The 24,604-nt window shown below is 46.2% G+C and overlaps 1 protein-coding gene across 1 annotated transcript in view; it reads left to right on the forward strand.

Annotated features, from left to right (window-relative positions):
• The window catches only part of LOC143803641 (uncharacterized), a 164,317-nt gene that overhangs the window by 14,108 nt on the left and 125,605 nt on the right, over positions 1–24,604 (forward strand). Inside the window, 6 exon segments of the mRNA XM_077281423.1 lie at positions 5,454–5,502; positions 5,667–5,839; positions 5,924–6,047; positions 6,163–6,260; positions 14,055–14,117; positions 21,200–21,260. Coding sequence (XP_077137538.1) covers positions 5,454–5,502; positions 5,667–5,839; positions 5,924–6,047; positions 6,163–6,260; positions 14,055–14,117; positions 21,200–21,260 — 568 coding nt within the window.

The raw sequence follows: 24,604 nt of genomic DNA on the forward strand, positions 1-24,604 counted from the left end.
CTGTGACTTTAATTTGCTCTTTGTCTTCTTACCCTGTTATGGCGTTTGTGGATTCAGGTGCTGCCCTGAGTCTTATGGATCTGTCATTTGCCAAGCGCTGTGGTTTTGTTCTTGAACCGTTAGTAAATCCTATTCCTCTTAGAGGTATTGATGCTACGCCATTGGCGGAAAATAAACCGCAGTTTTGGACGCAGGTGACCATGTGCATGACTCCTGAACATCGGGAGGTGATTCGTTTTCTTGTTCTGCATAAAATGCATGATTTGGTCGTTTTGGGTCTGCCATGGTTACAGACCCACAATCCAGTCCTGGATTGGAAGGCAATGTCTGTGTCAAGTTGGGGCTGTCAGGGAATTCATGCTGATTCCCCGCTGGTGTCTATTGCTTCCTCTACTCCTTCGGAAGTTCCTGAGTATTTGTCTGATTATCAGGATGTATTCAGCGAGTCCAGATCCAGAGCTCTGCCTCCTCATAGGGACTGTGACTGCGCCATAGATTTGATTCCAGGTAGTAAATTTCCTAAGGGAAGATTATTTAATCTGTCTGTACCTGAGCATGCCGCAATGTGTTCATATATCAAGGAGTCTCTGGAGAAGGGGCATATCCGTCCATCCTCTTCCCCTCTTGGTGCGGGATTCTTTTTTGTGGCCAAAAAGGACGGATCTTTGAGACCTTGTATTGACTATCGGCTTCTGAATAAAATCACTGTGAAATTTCAGTATCCTTTGCCTCTCTTGTCGGACTTGTTTGCCCGGATTAAAGGTGCCAAGTGGTTCACCAAGATAGATCTTCGTGGTGCGTACAACCTTGTGCGCATTAAGCAAGGTGATGAATGGAAGACTGCATTTAATACGCCCGAAGGTCATTTTGAGTACTTGGTGATGCCTTTTGGGCTTTCTAATGCTCCCTCAGTATTTCAGTCCTTTATGCATGATATTTTCCGGAAGTATCTGGATAAATTTATGATTGTTTATCTGGACGATATTCTGGTTTTCTCTGAAGATTGGGACTCACATGTGGAGCAGGTCAGGATGGTATTTCAGGTTTTGCGTGAGAGTGCCTTGTTTGTTAAAGGCTCAAAGTGTCTCTTTGGAGTACAGAAAGTTCCCTTTTTGGGGTTTATTTTTTCCCCTTCTGCTGTGGAGATGGACCCAGTCAAGGTCCGAGCTATTCATGAGTGGACTCAGCCCACGTCAGTTAAGAGTCTTCAGAAGTTCTTGGGTTTTTCTAACTTCTACCGTCGTTTTATCGCTAATTTTTCTAGCGTTGTTAAACCTTTGACGGATATGACCAAGAAAGGTTCTGATGTTGCTAACTGGGCTCCTGCAGCCGTGGAGGCGTTCCAGGAGTTGAAGCGCCGGTTTACTTCGGCGCCTGTTTTGTGCCAGCCTGATGTCTCACTTCCCTTTCAGGTCGAGGTGGATGCTTCTGAGATTGGGGCAGGGGCCGTTTTGTCACAGAGAGGCCCTGGTTGCTCGGTAATGAGACCATGTGCTTTCTTCTCTAGGAAGTTTTCGCCTGCTGAGCGGAATTATGATGTGGGCAATCGGGAATTACTGGCCATGAAGTGGGCATTTGAGGAGTGGCGTCATTGGCTCGAGGGTGCTAAGCATCGTGTGGTGGTCTTGACTGATCACAAAAATTTGATGTATCTCGAGTCTGCTAAACGCTTGAATCCTAGACAGGCCCGCTGGTCATTGTTTTTCTCCCGTTTTGACTTTGTGGTCTCGTATTTACCAGGTTCAAAGAATGTGAAAGCTGATGCTCTTTCAAGGAGCTTTGTGCCTGACTCTCCTGGAGTCACAGAACCTGTTGGTATTCTTAAAGAAGGAGTTATTTTGTCAGCCATTTCTCCTGATTTGCGACGTATGTTGCAGAGATTTCAGGCTGGTAGACCTGACTGTTGTCCACCTGACAGACTGTTTGTTCCTGATAAGTGGACCAGCAGAGTCATTTCCGAGGTTCATTCCTCGGTGTTGGCAGGTCATCCGGGTATTTTTGGCACCAGAGATCTGGTGGCTAGGTCATTTTGGTGGCCTTCCTTGTCGCGGGATGTACGGTCATTTGTGCAGTCCTGTGGGACTTGTGCTCGAGCTAAGCCTTGCTGTTCCCGTGCCAGCGGGTTGCTCTTGCCCTTGCCTGTCCCGAAGAGGCCTTGGACACATATTTCCATGGATTTCATTTCTGATCTCCCGGTGTCTCGGGGTATGTCTGTCATCTGGGTGGTATGTGATCGCTTTTCAAAAATGGTCCATTTGGTGCCTTTGCCTAAGCTGCCTTCCTCTTCCGATCTGGTTCCTGTGTTCCTTCAGAATGTGGTTCGTTTACACGGCATTCCTGAGAATATTGTGTCTGACAGAGGATCCCAGTTTGTTTCCAGGTTCTGGCGATCCTTTTGTGCTAGGATGGGCATTGATTTGTCGTTCTCGTCTGCCTTTCATCCTCAGACTAATGGACAAACTGAGCGAACTAATCAGACTCTGGAGGCTTACTTGAGGTGTTTTGTTTCGGCAGATCAGGATGATTGGGTGACCTTCTTGCCGTTGGCTGAGTTTGCCCTAAATAATCGGGCTAGTTCCGCTACTTTGGTTTCGCCATTTTTCTGCAACTCTGGTTTCCATCCTCGTTTTTCCTCGGGACATGTGGAGCCTTCTGACTGTCCTGGGGTAGATTCTGTGGTGGATAGGTTGCAGCAGATCTGGAATCATGTGGTGGACAACTTAAAATTGTCACAGGAGAAGGCTCAGCGTTTTGCCAACCGCCGCCGCGGTGTGGGTCCCCGACTTCGTGTTGGGGATTTGGTGTGGCTGTCTTCTCGATTTGTTCCTATGAAGGTCTCCTCTCCTAAATTTAAGCCTCGCTTCATCGGTCCTTACAAGATATTGGAAATCCTTAATCCAGTGTCCTTTCGCTTGGATCTTCCGGTTTCGTTTGCCATTCACAACGTGTTCCATAGGTCTTTGTTACGACGCTACGTTGTGCCTGTGGTTCCTTCTGCTGAGCCTCCTGCTCCAGTGTTGGTTGAGGGCGAGTTGGAGTACGTGGTGGAGATGATCTTGGATTCTCGTCTCTCCAGGCGGAGGCTTCAGTATTTGGTCAAGTGGAATGGTTATGGTCAGGAGGATAATTCCTGGGTGGTTGCCTCTGATGTGCATGCGGCCGATTTAGTTCGTGCCTTTCACGCTGCTCATCCTGATCGCCCTGGTGGTCTTGGTGAGGGTTCGGTGACCCCTCCTTAAGGGGGGGGGGGTACTGTTGTGAATTAGACTTTTTTGGCTCCCTCTTGTGGTTACTATTGATATGACTCTGGGATTTCCTTCCCTCAGTTTGCACCCAGCTGGGTCGTTACTTCAGGGGTGTTGCTATATAAACCTCCTGGAACTTTAGTCCAGTGCCTGGCATCGGTGTTATCAGACACATTCTGTTTGCTCCTGTTTGCTGGTCCTGGTTCGTGCAAAATTAAGCTAAGTCTTGCTTCTTTGTTTTTTGGATTATTTGTTTGCTATCATTTTTGTCCAGCTTGTACTAAATGTGATTCCTGACCTTGCTAGAAGCTCTAGGGGGCTGGTGTTCTCCCCCCGGGCCGTTAGACGGTTCGGGGGTTCTTGAATATCCAGCGTGGATATTTTTGATAGGATTTTTTGCTGACCATATAAGTTATCTTTCTATATTCTGCTATTAGCTAGTGGGCCTCTCTTTGCTAAATACCTAGCTCATTCTTATGTTTGTCTTTTCCTCTTACCTCACCGTTATTATTTGTGGGGGCTTCTATCCAACTTTTGGGGTATTTCCTCTGGAGGCAAGAAAGGTCTTTCTTTTCCCTTCTAGGGGTAGTTAGCTCTCCGGCTGGCGCGAGACGTCTAGGATCAACGTAGGAACGTTCCCCGGCTGCTGGTATTTGTGGTGCTAGGATTAGTTATATGGTCAGCCCAGTTACCACTGCCCTATGAGCTGGTTTTCTGTATTTACAGACTTAGCATTATTCCTGAGACCCTCTGCCATTGGGGTCATAACACACAGACCTCACATCCAGCCTATATTACTGGGAGAGACACACAGACCTCACATCCAGCCTATATTACTGGGAGAGACACACCGACCTCACATCCAGCCTATATTACTGGGAGAGACACACCGAGCTCACATCCAGCCTATATTACTGGGAGAGACACACAGAGCTCACATCCAGCCTATGTTACTGGGAGACACACAGAGCTCACATCCAGCCTATATTACTGGGAGAGACACACAGACCTCACATCCAGCCTATATTACTGGGAAAGAGACGCAGACCTCACATCCAGCCTATATTACTGGTAGAGAAACACATAGCTCATATCCAAACTTTATTACTGGGAGGGGGATTGCAACAAGAGAAAAATCTGAAAGTTGGATCAGGCTATGGGCTCTAAAAATGAATGTAGGAATAAAGATTGCAGACTGAAACTTAATGCAATTTTATTACCGAAAGGTAACCACTAACATAAAATATTTTTCCCTATGTGAGAGGTGTGCATAACCTTTAGGGGTGGGGTACCCTGAGGTACAGGGTTTATATATCAAAACAGAATAAAGTTTATTGTCCTTCCCAAAGTTTACAGCGCCAAAGTGAAACGTCCTTCCTTCAGCACAAATAAATAACAAAACAGTCCTTTCTCTGGGTAAGGCCGGCGTCACACTGGCATATTGCATTTGATGTGAGAGCATCGGATGCGATATGCTAATGACACTCGGCTCCTGTTCGCAGCAGAGCAGGAGCCGAGTGTCATGCGTCCGTGCTCCGATTCTCTCGCACAGGGAGGATCGGAGCACAGCTGCGGAGGAGGCGGAGAAATGCATTTCTCCATCTCCTCCATTGCTGGGGTCAGCTTATAACGCACATCACTCGGATGATATCCAAGTGGTGTGCGCTGTCTCACTCGCACCCATAGGCTTATATGGGTGCGAGTGAGCTGAGAGTTTTACTCGGTCCGAGACAATCGCAGCATGCTGCGATTGTCTCGGACCGAGGAAACGGCCGACAAAAAGTCGGCTGTGGGAGCTGCCCTATAGCTCAACATTGGTCCGAGTGCAATGCGATTTTCTTTTTATCGCATTGCACTCGGCCGATTAAAACGCCAGTGTGACGCCGGCCTAAGGCAAAATAAATCACACCGACTCACCAACTTATATTATAGGAACCTCTCAGGCTGCAGTACAGATTGTCAATCCGCTGTTCTTGCTCCAGCCTCCGCTCTCTACTACTTGAACTAGACCAGGTGCATTTTATTAAGCCAGTAAGACTTGTATGGGAACGACCTTTCCCATCCAGTCTCTTTTGGTCGCTCCTAAACCCCGGAACCAAAATTAAGTGAAAAATAAAACCATCTCAGTAACACATAGCTGCGATCCAGGACCCTACCTCCTGCCTTCTTACAGTATCTCTATGATATTTATATGTTTTGTTTCCGCAGGTTCCTTATGTTCAGGACTCTTTTCCTTTATTAAACGATGGTTCCATAAGTAAAACACCCCCTCCCTGTGGAAGGAGCAGGACAAAGACCTCATTGCAGCTCAGATATTAGACCTTCACATCACATCACTCTGATCTCTAGGAATAAAGCAGGGAAATGACGGGAAAGGTGAAGGATTCTTGTCCTCTGTGTAGTGATCGGCGTCTCCCCATACACAGGATCACACAGTAGTGAAGACGTCGTCTGGGGAGTGTGTGACCCCCCGTGTGTCAGGAGGGCGGAGCAGGACCCCGAGTGACATCACCGAGCCTCCACCTCATTCACTGATACATGAGCAGAAGATCCTAGAACTGACCAATAGGATCACTGAGCTGCTGAGCGGAGAGGTGAGCGCTGCCGGGAATGCTGGGACATTATACAATAACGCCTGTCGGAGGGGTCTGCTAATGGCGGGTCATTGTGTGTGTCAGGTTCCTGTAAGGTGTCAGGACGTCACCGTCTATTTCTCTTTGGAGGAGTGGGAGTATATAGAAGGACACAAGGATCTGTACAAGGACGCCATGATGGAGGATCACCGGTCCATCACATCTCCGGGTAAGAGGATACCTTCCTGGGTTGTAGAGAACAGGTCTGAGAGTCGTCTAGATTCCCCATCATCTGCTCATCACATATAGACAATGTATTCAGTCACTGCGGTTATTTCCTATAGATGGATCCAGTCCGAGAAATCCCCCGGAGAGAAGTCCCAGTCCTCTATATTCCCAGGATCGGCCAGAGAAGGAGGAAGATGTCCCCCGGGATCATCAGGTAGATGAGATTTTTATAAATCTTCTATAGATTGATGTAATGAGGCTTCTAATAAACCATAGATTAGAACCTACGGGGATTCAGCGGGACGGTCCCAATTTGAGGCGTCAGTCCTGCCATCCTGACTTCTAATACTCGCCTCTCTCTGCTCCGTAGCTCCTCCTCGGGGACTGGGGCCACATGTGTCTGCACTGAAGTAAACTGAATTATAATATTTACTTCTTCTCAACGCACGCCTCCATGTTCGCAGGCATCAGCTCTAGCTATGAGGCACAGCCCATAATGATAAACATAGGATAATATGGTAATATTGAGATGTATTGCAGGCAGTGAACCCATACGTAGATTATACGTGTACATTTTATACAGCAGTGCATTTCTTTTCACTTGAATGCTGAGGTGAAGAAAAATCCAGATTTTTTTCTATCGCTTCATTGGGGACACAGGAGCCATGGGTGTATGCTGCTGCCACTAGGAGGTTGACACTATGCACAAAAAAAAGTTATCTCCTCCCCAGCAGTATATACCCACCGACTGGCAGGATTCAGAAGGTCATCAGTTGTAGCTTAGTGTCAGTAGGAGGTGGACACAGGGCTGCATTCTGCCCCGTTTCTACTTTAGGTTTTGTTGTTTTTTATTAAAGGGAACCTGTCACCCCGTTTTTTCAGTTTGAGATAAAAATACCGTTAAATATGGCCTGAGCTGTGCTTTACAATAGTGTATTTTTTGTCCCCTGATTCCCCACCTATGCTGCCGAAATACCTTACCAAAGTCGCCGTTTTCACATGTCAATCACGCTGGTCTGGTCAAAAGGGTGTGGTGAAATGGCTGTTTCTCCCCCACCTCTTGCTTATCTTCCCGGCGTTGGCGTAGTGTTTTGCGCATGCGCAACTGCCGAATGCACTGGTCAGCGGCAAAGAGCGCGATCTGCGCTATTCACCGGCTTTTCCGTGGAGATCGCGGTGGCCATTTTCCTGAAGCAGAGATGCGAACTCTGCTTCAGGAAAATGGCCGCCGCGATCTCCATCTGCGCACGCGCTGCATCCCGCGGTGATTTTCCTGAAGCCCCAGGCAGCAGAGCACTCCATCTGCGCACGCGCGGCCTCAGGAAGATGGCCACCGCCACGGAAAAGCTGGTGAATAGCGCAGATCGCGCTCTTTGTCTGCCGCTGCGCAGTGCATTCGGCAGTTGCGCATGCGCAAAACACTACGCCAACGCCGGGAAGATAAGCAAGAGGTGGGGGAGAAACAGCCATTTCACCATGCCCTTTTGACCAGACCAGCGTGATTGACATGCGAAAACGGCGACTTTGGTAAGGTATTTCGGCAGCATAGGTGGGGAATCAGGGGACAAAAAATACACTATTGTAAAGCACAGCTCAGGCCCTATTTAACGGTATTTTTTATCTCATACTGAAAAAACGGGGTGACAGGTTCCCTTTAATGATCTTTATTTTTCAGATACAGCCTGTGATTCTGGGCAACGGAGTGTAATTGATCACTCCGCTCTATCCCCTAAAGACCGGGAGCACAGTGTGTGATTGCGTCACTACTGTACCCTCTCATGTCTACCAGGCAGAAACCCATGTCCCCTAACACATCAAGAGTGTTTGGGGCATTCGCACAGAGGAAGATGCGGACTGGTCCTCGCCACTACACCCTAGCCCACTCGCTACAGAGCCAGAAGTGCAGGGTGGGAAGACGGTGTCGGTACCTTATAGCTGCCCGACATACAGCCCCGGGACCAGGTACCCTCCAACCGCCCGTTTTTCCAGGATGTCTGATGACCGTCTTCCTTATCGTGCTGCCAAGATGGATTCCGGGTTCTTCAGGACAGGTATCTCTCCCTATAAGTCCTGGGAAAACAGGAGGGGGGTCCCCTTAAACACAATAGTGATATGGTGTTTTTTACGTAAAATCATCATGCAGTTATAGAGCAACCGCGGCCCCTTACCACCCTGCTCTTCCGACGGACGGTTTTCTAAATTTAGTCCCTGGCTGGTTCTGGGGCCTGATTCTCGCCACCCTGCTTTCCTGATGGACGGTTTTCTAAATTTAGTCCCTGGCTGGTTCCGGGGCCTGCTCCAGGGGTCGGTACTCGCACTCATCATTAGTCTGCCAGTTTCTTGTACTGCAGTGTTTGGGCCAGACGCTCTGTCTAGACGCTGTCTAGACGTTACAAATTAATTCCCTCCAGCAGAGCTTCCACCTCCCCCTCCCAATCCTCCAGAGCTTGTGACTCAGCAGCTTAAACCACCTGTGTCTCGAATGTTATATATATTGTGGTATAGCGACCCCTGTGGCAGCTAGGGGGCGCTGTGTGTGTGCTCCTTGAGATATGCATTGAGGCATATATATGGTGTGCAAGGACCTGTGGTGATGTCACGCTCACCTGACTAGCCATGTGACAGGTACCTGGGTGTGGTTACACCTATGTAAAGGAGGTGTGTGGAGCACATGGTGGAATATGAGTGTTAGTGGGTAAGTGTCTGTCAGGGTGGACACACTTCCGTGTGTCTTGGCAGGACACTGCAAAGTGGCCTGTGTGCTGGACGGTCCCAGGTGGGGACAGACGTCCTGGAAGCACACAGTGACCATTCCAGGCTGGAGAGCCTGCGTGCTGGACATAGCACGGACGGTTGGTGTTGGAGGCTCCGGCGAGTGGAGTCGTCCTGGAAGCACCTGGAGACCGTAGACCTGGGAGGTCTGTGTTGAGGACCTGGGACTGACCTGAAGTCAGTGTGAGTGAGAAACGTCTGATGGATACCTCTGTGGAGGAGAGGGATCCGGGAAACCTGTGCGGCACCAACAGGTAACGGGAAGGAACCGTGTGACACTGACCGGGGTCAGAGTAAGAGACATTGTGTATGGGCACCTCGGAGGCCAAGGGGTGTCCAGGAACCCGTAAAGGTTGCCAACGGGTAACGGTCTGAAAACCGTGTATAATGCTGACCGGGGTAAGAGACGAACTGTGGTAAAGATGAATATATGCAGACTGTGTTCAAACTGTTACCAAGTTCCTGTGGATGTGGTTTACATTATGTGAAATAAACCGAAAAGACTGTGTTTTGATAGAAAACCGTGCCCGAGTGCCTGATTCTGCTGCCAAGCGAGTGTTCCCCAAGACACGTAGTAGGCGCTATGCTACAATATATATAAAAAAAGTTCAGGACTCCAGGACACACTTTTATTTTAGACATGGTGGCCCTTTGTCTATGTATCCAATATCTCATAGTCCTTCCCAATGTAGCTCCTGCAGTCTGTACATTTCTTCTCCAGCTTTTTCATCCTTGGGGAATTAGACTTTAGGTGCTATTGGGTTTGCAGCACTAGTGTTTGGTCCCCTACCCAGTGAGTCTGATGTACCTTTTAACACACACCTCATGGTCGATCACACCTGCAGTCCACATTTTCTGACCCCTATCTAGTGATTCAGATGTACAATCTACCACGTACCTAATGGTCTCGAATGCAGCAGTGGTCCATGTCTCATGTCCACTATCCAGTGAGTCAGACGTACCATTTAAAAGCACCATCTGATGACTCAGATGCACCACCTGCCACGTTCCTCATGATTGTTTTCAGCGGTGGTCCACGTTTCCTGCCCACTATCCAGTGAATCAGATGTATCATTTACCATGTATCTCATGGTAAGTGACAGCAGCGGCCAACGTTTCCTGCCCACCATCCAGTGATTCAGATGCACCACCTGTCACGTTCCTCATGGTCGTTTTCAGCGGTGGTCCACGTTTCCTGGTTACTATCCAGTGAGTCGGATGCACCATCTACCATATACCACATGGCCGATCGCAGCAGCAAATGTAAGATCTCTTTCTACTATCCAGTAAGTCAGTCACACCATCTATCATGTACCATATGACTGCTTGCAGCAGTTGTCCAAACGCTCTGCCCGCTATCCAGCAAGTCAGACTCACTATCTACCACATAACCCCACCTCGATTACGGTTACGACCCAGGGGTCTTGTCCTCCATCCAGTGAATACGATTTGCCAAGAATTATCCAACAGGTCAGGACCTCCTTCTACACTTAACCACATTGCTTTCCGCAATGCAGTCCAGCTGCGCTACCCATAACCAGTAGTTAGACCCAAAATGACTAACAGCAGCAGCGTTTCTAGTGCTCTGTCCACTATCCAGTGAGTCAGGTCCTACTTTTACAATTATCTTTATGGCTGATCCTTGTGCAGTCCAAGGGGTCTAGCGAGATCTCAGTTCTTTGTCTGTTTCCGCACTTCTTCTTTCTTATACATATTGGATATCACTTTGTTCTTATCAAGCCGCAGGCAAGAGCACGAGAGCCTCTTCAGCCTTGGATCTGATGTCCGAACATCACGTAAATGAGTCATCTTCTATGGCAAAGATTGTATCCTTTCTCAGCATTTAGAGTTGTACTCTTGTGTTTTTTCCCTCTCGGTGATTAAATTACAATTCTCGGGGCCAGCGCTGTCTCACCCGGACAGCCCATTCCAACTTACGGAATCCCTGGCTATGTCTGACCCTGCGAGTCACAGGGTCGAAACTCATTCCCTACTGGTCGCATCTGTGACTCTGTCTCCGCCTTTTCTATTTCCTGTGCCAGGCATTTGCTTGCACTCCTCCTTAGAGTAGTAAGATCTCTCTGTTTATACTGCCTTTTTTGGAATTTTCATACATCAAGGTAAGCAGTTACCCATGTAAGGATTTTTACCCACTTCCTTACCAAGATGGTCTGGTCTGAATCGATCAAGTGCTATCAAGATACCTCAAGTTATTAGTACTAATTTCCTTAAACTGGACCAGTCGTCCTCAAAGTGATTTACAGTCCACATCAGCATTGTCCCTTTTCGCCATTTACGTGTTTTTTTCCGGGTAATCAATATCCCAATAGTCTCTGGTCCAAAATATTGAATTTTCTGGGAATGCTGCTTGACACAGCACGATCAAGAGTTTTTTTTCTACCCAAGGAAAAAAAACCTTGATCCTATCACGTGGGACTCTCTCCCTCAGAGGCACATTTGCACGTTCGCTCCACTTCTGTGTGAGCGTCCTAGGTAGGATGGTTGCATCAATGGAAGCAGTTCCATTTGCCTACTTTCATATGTGTCCTTTTAAAAAAAAAACAAAAAAAACATTTCTGCCATCAAGATGAGACTGGTCGATTCACTCCCTCTATTGACTAATCACGCCCCTCACCGGATAAATAAGTCTCTAGACTGGTGGACTTAATCTCCTCTAGTCAATTGCAGAAAATCTTTCCCACACCATGTCGGAAGATCGCTACTACAGAAGGCAATCTTCTCAATTGGGGAGCAGCTTTTCAGAACTTAACAGTCCAGGACCGATGGACCATCCAGGAATCTTCTCTTCCCATCAACATCCTGGATTTTGGGTTCCTCCCTCTCGCTCTACTTTTCTTGCAAGACCCTATATTTCTCTACCATTCGTTTCGGGTCCAAACCGACAATGCCACAGCGGTGACAGAGATGAACCTTGAAGGAAGTACCTGAAGTTAAGCAGTATTGTCAGAAGTGCCGTGAATTCGGTTATGATCTTGGCATTTGCACATCCCAAGAGTGGAGATCTGGGCCGCCGATTTTCTTAGTCGAGAGGGTTCCGCTGCCAGTGAGTGGTCCCTGAACCATTCAGTCTCCCACAACATGTGGCTCCTTTGAGGGTTTCCCGACATCAACCTAATACAGTCCAGTCTAAGTCACAAGATTCTTCATGTGGTCTCCAGATCACACGTCACGCTAGCAATCGGCGCTGACACTTTGGTAATTCCTTGGCTTCACTTCTCCCTCCGGTACCTGTTGCCTCCCTTAACACTGATCTCATGGGTGGTCCAGAGAATCAAGATTGAGGGAGTGCCCATCATTCTCATCGCCCCAGAAGACTTGGGTATGTAGAAGTAATCAACTTTCTCACAGGCACTTCGTAGAGACTTCAGAATCTCCCAGATTTTTTCTCGCAGGGTTCCCTATTCCAGCAGAATTCTCAGTCGCTCTATTTAATAGCATGACTAAGACCATGTTTCTGAAATCAACCGAATTCTCCAATTGGGTTATCCAGACAATGTTCAGAGCTATGAAGCCTTCCTTTTCTCGCATTTCCCACCATTAGTGGAAAATCTTCTCCGCTGGTGTGTAACTAATCAGACCTTTCAAAGGGTCTTTCCTCTGTTTTCCATTTTGACCTTCTTACATTTGGGTCTGAGATCTGGCCTGTCCTTCAGATTTCTCAAGAGACAGGTGTCTGCCGTTTCCATCCGTTTTCGAAAGATTATAGCGTCTCGCCTGCAGATCAAGACCTTTCTGCAGGGAATCCGGCACGCTGTTCCCCCTACCGGCCTCCGATAACACCTTGGGATCTCAATTTAGCACTCAATGTCCTTCAAGAATCAACATTCAAACCTCTATGAGACATCTTTCACTCCTTTCCTGGAAGGTTGCCTTCCCAGTCTCCTTTTTTTCTATCAGATGAGTTTCCAAACTCACAGATCTCTTGTCGTTCCTCCTTATCTAGGGTGTCACCAGGACAAGGTAGTGTTATGTCCGATACCAACCTTTCTCCCTAAGGTGTTTTTTTGCATTTCTCCCCATCGAGGATACTGTTTTTTTTCTCTTTTCTTCCTTTTGTCCATTTTTGTTCCTTTTCTTCATCAACAGTGGTCTCTAAACAAAATGGACCTGGTAGAGTTCTCTGTATCTACCGTCCCAGGACAGCACTCATCAGATGCGCGGTTTCACTTCTTAATCCCAGAATGTACTCGTAAAGGTCTTGGCTGTTTCCAAGTCTATTGAGGCCTGCTGGGTTCGCTTTGCCATTCTGAAGCCTACTGACTAATGGACAGATCGCATCCATTTAAGGGCACCACACACTCCTCTCACTCAGTGGTGGCCTCCTCTGTCACCCACCACCAGGTGTTGGTCTCGTAGATTTGTTAGACTGGTACATGGTCTTCCTGTCATACCTTTGTCAAGTTCTACAAGGTTCACTTGTAGGCTTAAAGGGAAACTGTCACCCCCAAAATGGAAGATGAGCTAAGCCCACCGGCATCAGGGGCTTATCTACAGCATTCTGTAATGCATTCTGGAATGCTGTAGATAAGCCCCCGATGTATCCTGAAAGGTAAGAAAAAGAGGTTAGATTATATTCACCCAGGGGTGGTCCCGATTCTGTTCGGGTCCGATGGGAGTTGCGGTCCGGTCCGGGGCCTCCCATCTTCATAGGATGATGTCCTCTTCTTGTCTTCACGCTGCGGCTCTGGCTCAGGCGTACTTTATCTCCCTGTTGAGGGCAGCAGTGACCCGAGCTCTGATTTGAAGGTACTACCTTTACTCACCCTTGGGACTGCTTTTGGACGTCCCATGGTTTCCTGTGTCCCCAATGAAGCGATAGAGAAATGAAGATTTTGGGTACCTACCGTAAAACCTCTTTCTCTGAACCTTCATTTGGGGAAACAGCACCCTCCCTTGTTTATTGTTCTTTGTGGTTATCTTATGATAGTTGCATACCTGTTGCTTCTCCTACTGCTTTCTCACTAACTGGTGAGCTTCCTGCCAGTTGGTGGGTATATACTGCCGGTGAGTAGCTAACTTTTTTGTATAGTGTCAACCTTCTAGTGGCAGCAGCATACACCCATGGTTTCCTGTGTCCCCCTATGAAGGCTCAGAGAAAGAGATTTTACAGCAGGTACCCAAAATCTTCTTTTTTTTTGTTCCTATAAAACTACTAAAAATAATAAAAAGCAATTACAAAAAGTAATTTTCTCTTTTTTTCTTTAACTCTCCCCAGGTCTCAAACCCACAATCTTCAACATTACAGGCAGAAGCTAAAGCTGCTAAGCCCCAGGCTCTGGTAATGTCTCTGGGAGAATGTTGTGTTCTTGTTCTGTATTTCAGGCTCTGACTCCACAGGCAGATTACATAGAGATACATCTGCACATAGGTGTGAATTTCTATTTCTCTGTATTCCAGAGGGAGAATAAGAGAGATTTTTTTTCTTCCTATAAAATTGCTAAAAATTAATGAAAAACAATTACAATAATGTCAGTTTTAACTTTCTAACTTTTAAAAAACAAAACAAAAAAAAACATTACAAATCAACAAATAACAGACTTATTTGTTGTGCCTGTAATCGTAACAACCCGCACAACACAATGATCAGATTATTTATGGGGATTGGTAAACGGCATGATCCATACATGGGTTTTATGGGTTTAATAGAGAAAAAAATATTTAAAAATGTAACGCTGAGGCCGTGTTCACATGTAACGTAAATGTTTTGGGTTTTTTAAGGTGTCCTCACCACACGACGCAATATCAATCTTCTCTTATTATTGAATGTTTGCTGCGTATCTTTTATGCGTGTTCCCCCTTATTTTATACATTTTTGGGACAGAAGTGAAGCCACATTTTTAATGATTTTTTTTTAATAATACAGTAAAGATTTGATTCTTCTGCACTTAAAAATGCAGCGGCTTTTTTTCTCTTGTGTTTTTTTTTCAAGCTCCACATAGAAGACTATAGAGAAAAAAATGCACCAAAACACGCACCGACGGGGGAGATTTCATGGACTTGCATCCACTTTGCTTAGACATCTAGGCTGTGTTCACATGTAGTGTATATGCTGTGCTTTTTTCAGATTTTTTTTTTTTTTTGCACCGAAATTTAGCAGTTTATTTCTCCATGCAAAGTGGATGTGATGTCATGAAAGCTGCGCCCCCTTTTTTTTCTCTCATCTTTTATGTGGAGCCTAAAAAAAAGACATGTATAAAACTGCAGTTACATCTTTAAGTGCAGAATCAAAACTTTTCTTTAGTATAAAACACATTAAAAAATGCGGCTTCGCATCTGCAAAAAAATTCAGAAATAACCTGAGAAGATTGCTATTGGGTAGCATGGTGTGGGTCCTGCAGAAAACAAAAGGACAGTTTTCTCCAATAACCCCCCACATGACAGCACCACAGGAGGATGTCACCCCACCCTAACATGTGGGGCGCTAGGTGCCTCTGCTACAGGATTTCCACCTTGTTCCCGTGCTATGGCGCATGACGTCGGATGCCGGGCACCTATTTATGATGTCACTTCTGGTTTGCGTTGGAACACAGCGGCCTGATTCAGAGAGTTTTTCTGCAGGGATGACTACCGGTGATTGAAGGGTCCTCTAACCCCTTGCCACACAGCTGGACATTGGGGGGGAGAAGTCCCTCTAATAAGAGGAAGGCGCTGGGTCCAGTCACCTATATAAAAGCCCCGGACAGAAAATACCCTAAGGTAGGACCAGTCTTGTTATGATTTCATGGAGGGTTTAAGTTCTTCCCGCTCTCGTCTCCAGAGCCCAGCGCTGTTCCAGTCCCAGTAAGTTTCCTGGCATTGGGGGTCTTTCTCTGTGGTTCAGGTTATTGTGTGTGCTACCATTATTTTCGTTCTCCCCTCTCTTTTAGAAGAAACTAAAACATCAAGCCACAAATGTGCAGTGTATGCAAAAAAAACCCTATCATCCTCTCATCAAAAACCTCTATGCCAGAAATGCACTGAAAAAATTGTTAAGGATGAACAGCCTTCCTTAATGGAGGAGATCAATGGGATAGTTCACCAGGAAATCCAATCTTCCCTGGCCTCTTTCTCCCAACCCACTCTCAGTATCCCTCCAGGGGCTAAGAAAAGAAAGATTAGCCAGGAAAAAGATATGGACTCAGAATCTTAAAAAGAGATGTCCATACTGGAAGAACTTCTTGAAAAGGGTGAACTAAGCCCAGCCCCAGAAGTTGTCCAGGATAATAAAAAATATTATTTTTCCTCTGAGGATATGGAGGAATTTGGAGACTATGGAGGAAGAGAAGAATACCTAAAGAGTTCAAGAAGAGTTTTTGGTGGCCTCCAGTCAAAAGAGATGGTATTTGCCATACACAGAAACATCCAGGACTTAATCTTGGATGAATTGTAATCCCCCTGAAAAGAGCCTGAGTATTCTCGTCGAACTAAGAGACAGGTTCCCAGTGGATGAGGAAACTACAAGATGTTGGTTTAAAAAACCGAAGATTGACAATTGGGTAGCAAGAGTGGCTAACAAGACAACCTTGGCTTTCGAAGATTCCTCTCAGCTGAGGGATCCTCTTGAGTGCAAGGTGGACAGCCTTTTAAGGAAATCCTGGGAGACTTCAGCAGCCCTGCTAAAGACAAATGTCGTCTCCACGTGTGTTGCATGATCAATGTCTCGGTGGCTTGATCAGTTAGAAGAACACCTTACTATGCTCCCAAAGAGGATATTCTAGCATCCTTACCTTTCCTCCAGAAAGCCATGGCTTTTCTGGCCGAATCAGTAAGGGTGGCAGCAATTTTGTCAGTTCTATCAAATTCTATAACACGTGCACTCTGGTTGAAATCATGGAGCCATGATGTAAATTTAAAGCTCTGTTCTATTCCCTTTAAGAGAGAATACATGTTTTGACCGGCGCTCGATGACCTATTAGAGAAGACCTCATACAAGACAAAATCTCTGTCCAAGCCAAAAAGCTTCAGAAAGAGATCTTTTCGACTTTCTCAGGAACAACCACCTCAGCACAGAGAGACAGGAAAATCAGGCCGGTGGAGTTATCCAAAAACAGTGCAGGGCAGAAATACATTTCTCTTCCAAGGTCGCCAGGACTGTAGGAGGTCTCATTTCAATATTACTCCCCCATTGGCGCAAATTTTGCGCAAACCCATGGACCCTGAAATCGGTCCAGGTGGGAGTAAAAATAGAATTCTCTTCCTATCCTCCACAGAGGGTGAAGATAACCCATCTCTCTTCTCCAAAGCTTTCAAATGCCCTGATGTCCAGTCTAAAGGGTTGTGTAATCTCCCCAGCTCCAGAAGCAGAGAGAGGCAGGGGACACTACTCCCAACTTTTCCTTATAAAGAAACTAAACGGTGTCCACAGGATTATAATAAACTTGAAACCTCTGAACCAGCGCATCGTATACAGGAGGATCAAGATGGAGTCCATCAGGTTGACAGTACCCCTGATAGGACAAGACTTCGTCATGACAACTATCGATTTACAGGATGCGTATTATGTTCCCATTCATCCAACCTATCGGAAATTCTTAAGGTTCGCGGTTGCCTGAGGAAGACAAGTAGTGCATTACCAATTCCCTGTTCTACCATTCGGAAGATCATCAGCACCGCAAATCTTCACAAAGTTTATGGCAGAAGTCATGGCTTCCATAAGGAGTGAAAATATTTATATAATCCCATATCTCAACAATTTGCTGCTTGTGGCCTCACCTGCTATTACTTCAAGAACATCTATAAACAAAGACCCAGATTCCAACATCTCTGGGATGGCTGGTGAACCATCAAAAATCAGATATGGTTTCCGCCACGGCAAAGACGTTCCTAGGTTTTCTACTAGATTCTCACAGACAAACATTCTTCTTCCTTATAGAAAAACAGATCCAACTAAGATCCAGGATAGCCTTCCTACGAAGCCCAAAATTGGTGTCTGTAAGGTTCGTGATGTCAATCCTCAGCTCCATGACGTCAGATCTATATTCTACCCGAAGAGAAGCTGGTTTGGCACCTTGAGCAACCTTTAATATAGAAGGTCCCCTGATTCTCCCACCAATCAGAAACCTCCTTCACCACCCAGATCCAGGAAACCTTTGTCTGACCTCTTGGCTTCTGAATTCATAATTTTGAAAATTAAAAGCCCCTCAGACAGAGTCATTTGGACCCTCCAGAAGAGCAGAAAGCCGGTGACAAATGCCATATATCATAAAATATGGAAAACCTTTGTGCCATGGTGTGTGCCTACTTCTCCAGGCCCCTGCCAATCGGACATCCCTCAGATCATAGACTTCCTGAAAAAAGGCCTGAAAAAGGGCCTCAAACCTAGCAACCTCAAAATTCAGTTCGCAGCCGTAAGTTCATATTTTGACCAGAGCCTGGTTGACCATCGTTGGGTGAAGAGGTTCATAGATGCAGCTTCTCGTCTTCGTCCTAGATTGATTTACCTAGTCCCCTCCTAGGAACTTAATATTATGCTTAACAGTCTCACGCTACCACCATTTGAACCCTTATCTTCGATAGAACTGGACAAACTGTCTTGGAAGATAGCCTTTCTGGTAGCGATCACTACAGACAGAAGAGTGAGTGAACTTCATGCCCTCTCAATCAATGAACTATATTTGAGAGTTCTAGAGGACAGACTTGTTCTTTGTCTTGACCCATCCTTCCTGCCCAAGGTGGTGTCAGAGTTCCACAGGTCACAGGAGATAATTCTTCCCTCCTTCTGCCAGGACCCAGCAAATAAGAGGGAGGAAAAGTTCCATTCTCTGAGATGTACGAAGAGTGGTCCTTCATTAACTCCAAAAGACGCAACCGTGGAGATAAGTCCAGAATCTCTTTGTCCAGCTATATGGCCAGAACAAAGGAAAGAAAACATCAAAAAACACTATTGCCAACTGGATTAAAAAAAACAAATTATTGAAGCATATCAGGACCAGAACCTGTCGCCTCCAGAAAAACTTACGGCTCACTCCACTAGAGAAATGTGGGCCATCGAGCAGATCAGCACAGCTGCTACCTGGTCCATACCTTCTCCAAACATTATAGGCTAAACCTAATGTCCATTAAAGATTTGGCCTTTGGGAGAAAGGTTCTCCAGGCTTTGTCCCTCCCTAACATTAGTCTTTGGCATTCCTCCTGTGATGCTGTTGTGAAGGATAATTGAAGAAAATAGAAATAGACATACTGGTAATTTGGTTTCTAATAACCATCCACGACAACACGGGTAATTCCCTCCCGTTGCTCAATTATTTCTTGTTTTAATTTGAATTGGTTGATAATAAATATATTTTTAACAAACTGAACAATGAAGAAAAAAAGAAAAAGTGCGCACAATCAGCCAATACACCTGTTACACCTCCCCGAGCTAAAAAGCGAACTCCAGCCACTCTGGACTACGGGTGCTCATTCCAGAAAACCAACTGTTGCAAATGACGATGCATGAAGAAACAGAAGAGCACTCACCGTCCATGCAAAAGGTCCGTTCTTTATTGATTTATGGCTTCAGAATAAAATAGCAGAGCATGGCAGGGAGAGACAGTGGAGAAGGACGACAGCCGTTTCGCACTCCTGTGCTTCTACGTACCCGTAGAAGCACAGGAGTGCGAAACGGCCGTCGTCCTTCTCCACTGTCTCTCCCTGCCATGCTCTGCTATTTTATTATGAAGCCATAAATTAATAAAGAACGGACCTTTTGCATGGACGGTGAGTGCTCTTCTGTTTCTTTATGTTTCATCAAATATATTTTTAAGCATTCACACTCTTATAGTCCTTTAGAATAACACTGGAGAGAGAATGTGAGACAGGCTGTTTGACTTCTTTGTGTTTCCTGTCCTTATTGGGGTGTGGTGACATCCTCCAGTGGTGCTGTAGTGGAGGGTTATTAGAAACCAATTTACCGGTAAGTCTAATTCTATTTTTATGCTATGTGTGAACACTGCCTACAGACTCAAAAAGGCCATAAAGTTGCATAAGGATGAGAAAAATCTGGAGGCTCCGACTGTGAATGAATGAACAAAAAATAAATCCACAGGTCCCAACTAGAGATGAGCAGGACGTACAGGTGACATCACACTAGCCCTGGGTGATCAAACACCGGATGTTTAGAGATTAGGCTACTTTCACACTAGCATCGTGCACTGCACATCGCAATGCAACGTAACGACGCTAGCGTTGAAAGCGGCGCACAACGGGGGCAGCGGATGCTGTTTTTCAGCGCATCCGCTGCCCCATTGTGAGGTGCGGGGAGGAGGGGGCGGAGTTCCGGCCGCGCATGCGCGGTCGGAAATGCTGCAGACGACGCACCAAAAAACGTTACAAGCAACGTTTTTGGGTGACGACGCAACCGTCGCACGACGGTTGCGACGTGTGTCAATGCGTCGCTAATGCAAGTCTATGGAGAAAAAACGCATCCTGCAAGCACTTTTGCAGGATGCGTTTTTTCTACAAAACGACGCATAGCGATGTGCAGTGCACGACGCTAGTGTGAATGTAGCCAAAGTGGGACTGCCATCCAGCCCCCCAGTACCACTGGCCTGGACACTGGACCAGAGACCGTTAATTGGTCCCCTTACCTCTAGTCCCAACTGTCCTAGATACAGTGGATTGTCCTGGGCCTGCAGTCTTGGGCGTCTCATTGTCTCTCACTGCCACCGCCCCTGTGGTAAATGGCCATGGATTGGGGTGTGGTCAGGGCGTGGCCAAAATTTGCCGCAGCGAGCTACGCGCACTGAATAATTTGTCCCTCTTTCTGTTCTTCAAAAGTTGAGAGGTATGAAAAAACTTCTACTTCTCTGCCAGCAGTGGAGTATACACTGGGCAGTCCTTCCATTAAAACCGCCTGTCAGACAATGTATAGTTGTCCCTCACTCTGTCCCATGAAGGCTTAGACTCTACAAGTCCCGTGGAGGTGTGCGGTGGTAACAAGATGTTAGCAGCAGATCATTCTGTCTACGAGGCAGACATCATCAAATTGTACAGAGATATACAGTATATGCAAAAGGTTTTGGGAGCAGCTTTTCACAATAAGGCCTATACAAAGATCAAGGCCAGTGGTGGACACAGACGGAAGTGGCGGACACAGACGGAAGTGGCGGACACAGACGGAAGTGGCGGACACAGACGGAAGTGGTGGACACAGACGGAAGTGGGCCCCTGTGTAAGAACATTATACGGCCACTCTGTGTGTCTGTGACAGGACCTACTAGCTGATTTGAAGATGAAAGTGGGCCCCCTTACCCCTCGGGCCCCTGTATGGCTGCACTCATCACACCAAGGCTGAGTGATCTGTCTCCTTTTAGGGCTGATTGTTTCAAGCCTGGTTATAAGCTAAACCCAGGCTCCTATTTTTTTCCTTTTTCTTATGTCTATAACATTGGATTCTTGCAGGAAAGTTCTGATGGAGCAACGAGTGAACCTGAAAAAAACCCATCATCAGCGTCAGTGACCGGTAAGAGTCGCTCATAAATCTTGTTCTACGGTAAAGTTACTTTCACTGATCCATATCCTTGTTATCTCTCCGTTGACATCACCGTATAAACGCTTTTTTTTTGCGAGCCAAGTTGTACTTCTGAATGACAAGATTCATTTTATCACTTACTGTACTGGAAAATGGGGGAAAAAATTCCAAGAGCGATGACATGGCCATTGTGGTTTAGGTTCTGTTTCTATGGTGTTCATTGTGTGCTATCAATGACCATGGACCATTATTCTCCAGGCCAGTGTGGTTACGGCAATTCCAAACTTTTATATATCTTATTTATTAGGTGGTGATTTGGGGAAAAAAGTAGTTTTGTGACTGTCCCCCCTGTGGGATTGCTACTCATTTGGTGCGTCGTGAGGCAACACAGGAAGCGTTTGTGAGGAGCATCTTGAGGTTTTGTGTTTTTTTTTTTCACACTGAGCCGACATCTTCATTGGTAATATTTTGGGGGTACACATGACGACTTGATAGTTTGGGGAGGCACAGTGACTAAAACACAGGTTCTGATGCTTACTGTATGGGTAAATAATTGTATATTGTGATCAGACTTTTATGGACTCGGTGACACCAAATACATTCATTTTTTATTTTAAAAACTAATTTTCCCAGAATTATTTTTTTTTTTTATGTAGAGATTGCATATATAATTTACAATTCTTAATTTATATCATGATTACAAACTATTTATATTTTGTTTTATTGTGTCCGGGTTTTGATACTCGCCTGTATGGGGGACGTGTCATTTCATTAAATCACGGCTGTTTTATATACTTCCTTGTATGATAGCCTATGGAAGAAATCAGATCAGTTTTGAAACGCTCATCGCAACGTTTTTGTTCTAATTATTTGCCTCGCAATGGAAATTTATTAAAAATGTCCACTTTCCATATCCCTTTCCTGCCCCTAAGAGGCTTGCAAAGCAGCTGCTAACCATTGAGGAGCGCCATCTCTAAAGGGAGCTGTAGATAAACCCCAGTCCCACAAACCACTGCCAAAGGAGAGCATAATTGTGTAAAAATTGCTAACATTTCCTGTTGCTTCAAACTGCCTAGCAGCTATCCTCCTTCCTTCATGAATTTGCCGCCAATCAGAGCCAAAAATGTAATTGCGGCCAGACATCCTTGCTAGTTAGTGCTCCTTACTGCCATTTTGCAGCCATCCTCGGAGCTTGATCATGTGGCTCCAAGCACCCAGCACCCAATTAGACAGAATTAAATGTTTGACTTCACGTTATGATAACTATCAATCTGCTCAGGTAGGTTGTCATTGTGTTGTTGATGTGCCGCAGTTGTATCTGAACCTTGTGTTCAGACCCTTTGTGCTGCTTGATAGGAGTATGGAGTGTTACACATCTGTCCTGGGTCTGGTCTCTGCTCCTTCCATCCGGTCTGATAAACTTTCTTGTGCTTTACAAATAGACCAGTGTGCTCCCATGTGTTTAGCTTTAAAGGCCTCAATAAGACGTACCTACCAAGACACACACCTTTGTCTTGGTATTAAGACTTTTAGTTTGCCTGTGCACAGCTCCCGGGGCATCTCTTTGCTGCCTGCGACTCGCACTACCCCAGCTACCTGTTGGTCTGCAGTTTTCAGTACCTCTGCAACCTGGTTGCAGCTTCCAGGTCATCTCCTGGCTGCCTGCGGCTCTCACTACCCCAGATACCTGTTTGCCTGCATCTTTCAGTACCTCTGCAATCTGGCTGTAGTCTCCAGGACATCTCCTGCCTACCTGCGGCTCACACTAACCCAGTTACCTGTCTGCAGCTTTCAGTACCTCTGCAACCTGTCTGCAGTCTCCAGGATGTCAACCAGCTGCTTGTGGCTTCCAGTACTTCAGTTACCTGTTTCCCTGCAGCTTTTAGTACCTCTGCTGCATGTGTTTTGTCTCCAGGACGTCTCCTCGCTGCATGTAGCTTCCAGTACCTCTTTCACCTGTTTGCGGTTTCCAGAACCTACCTGTATTCTCCAGAACCTCTGGTATTTGTTCCTGGTCTTCCAGGACTTCTGTGTTGTGAATTCCGCTCTTGGGCTCCCTCTGGTGGTTTTGAGTGGTATGGCTGCTTCTTGGATTTAGCATCAGCAGCTGCTTCCACTGATCGTCTTTCTGGCTCAGCTATTTTAGTCTGGCCTTATCCCTCAATCAATGCCAGTTGTCAATTGTTCCTGCTTGGAGTCATGGCTCTTTTGGATTTCCCTGACACTCTGACCTGTTCAGCAAAGATAAGTTTTTGCTTGTCCTTTTGCAGTCCTCTTGTTGTGGACTTTATTGTTCAGCACATTCTATGTTTTGCTCATTTGTCCAGCTTATCAGTATGGATCTATTCAGCTAAGCTGGAAGCTCTGGGCAGCAGATTTTGCCCTCCACACCTTTAGTCAGGTGTGGAGATTTTTGCATTTCTCTGCGGTGGACTTTTTCTAGTTTTTATTACTGACCGCACAGTGTTCTTTCCTGTACTGTCTATCTAGCTAGAAGTGGCCTCCTTTGCTAAATCCTGTTTCATTCTACGTGTGTCATTTCCTTCTCCACTCACAGTCATTATTTGTGGGGGGCTATCTGTCCTTTGGGGATTTTCTCTGAGGCAAGATAGCTTTCCTGTTTCTACCTTTAGGGGTAACTAGTTCTCCGGCTGTGACGAGGTGTCCAGGGAGTGACAGGAACATCCCACGGTTACTGCTAGTGTTGTGTTAAGATCAGGAACTGCGGTCAGTATAGTTACCACCTGCTCAGAGCTAGTCGCATGTCGCTCCTAAATTACCAGTCCCTAACACTTCTGCTACCTGTCTGTGGTCTTCAGGATGTTATCTGTCTGCCTGCGGCTTCCAAATACCTCTGCTATCGGTTTCATGTCTGTGGTCTTCAGCCCCTCTGCGATCTGTATCCTGCGTGCCTCTGCTGTCTACTGCACTGACACCTGTGGACTGTGTGCCCACCCAGACCTTGGGCTTAGAGGATCTACCTCATCTAATGAGCCTTAATGTGGAGGAACCAACACACGGTGGACTTAGACCTCATGGAAGCACCCTACAAATGAGCGCCTTCTTGCTGCACTATCTTCAACATGATGCCCATTTTCTTAGGGTTAGAAACAGTGCTGACTACTGGGATGCCACTCTTTTAAATCCATGGTACAAGAGTAAATTTTGCCCGAAGGTTCCCCCCCGGAAAGGGACTCACGCATGCTGGAGTATTGAAACACGCTTGTAGACCATCTTAAGAGTAGTTTTCACCAAGAAAGCAGTGAGGCACAGTGTGCATCTCAGTTCTATACCTCCAATTCTGGGAACGTCAAGGCGTCACCACAAAATATTAG

This window comes from Ranitomeya variabilis, chromosome 2, assembly GCF_051348905.1.
Source record: "Ranitomeya variabilis isolate aRanVar5 chromosome 2, aRanVar5.hap1, whole genome shotgun sequence".
In the NCBI taxonomy this organism is placed as follows: domain Eukaryota; kingdom Metazoa; phylum Chordata; class Amphibia; order Anura; family Dendrobatidae; genus Ranitomeya; species Ranitomeya variabilis.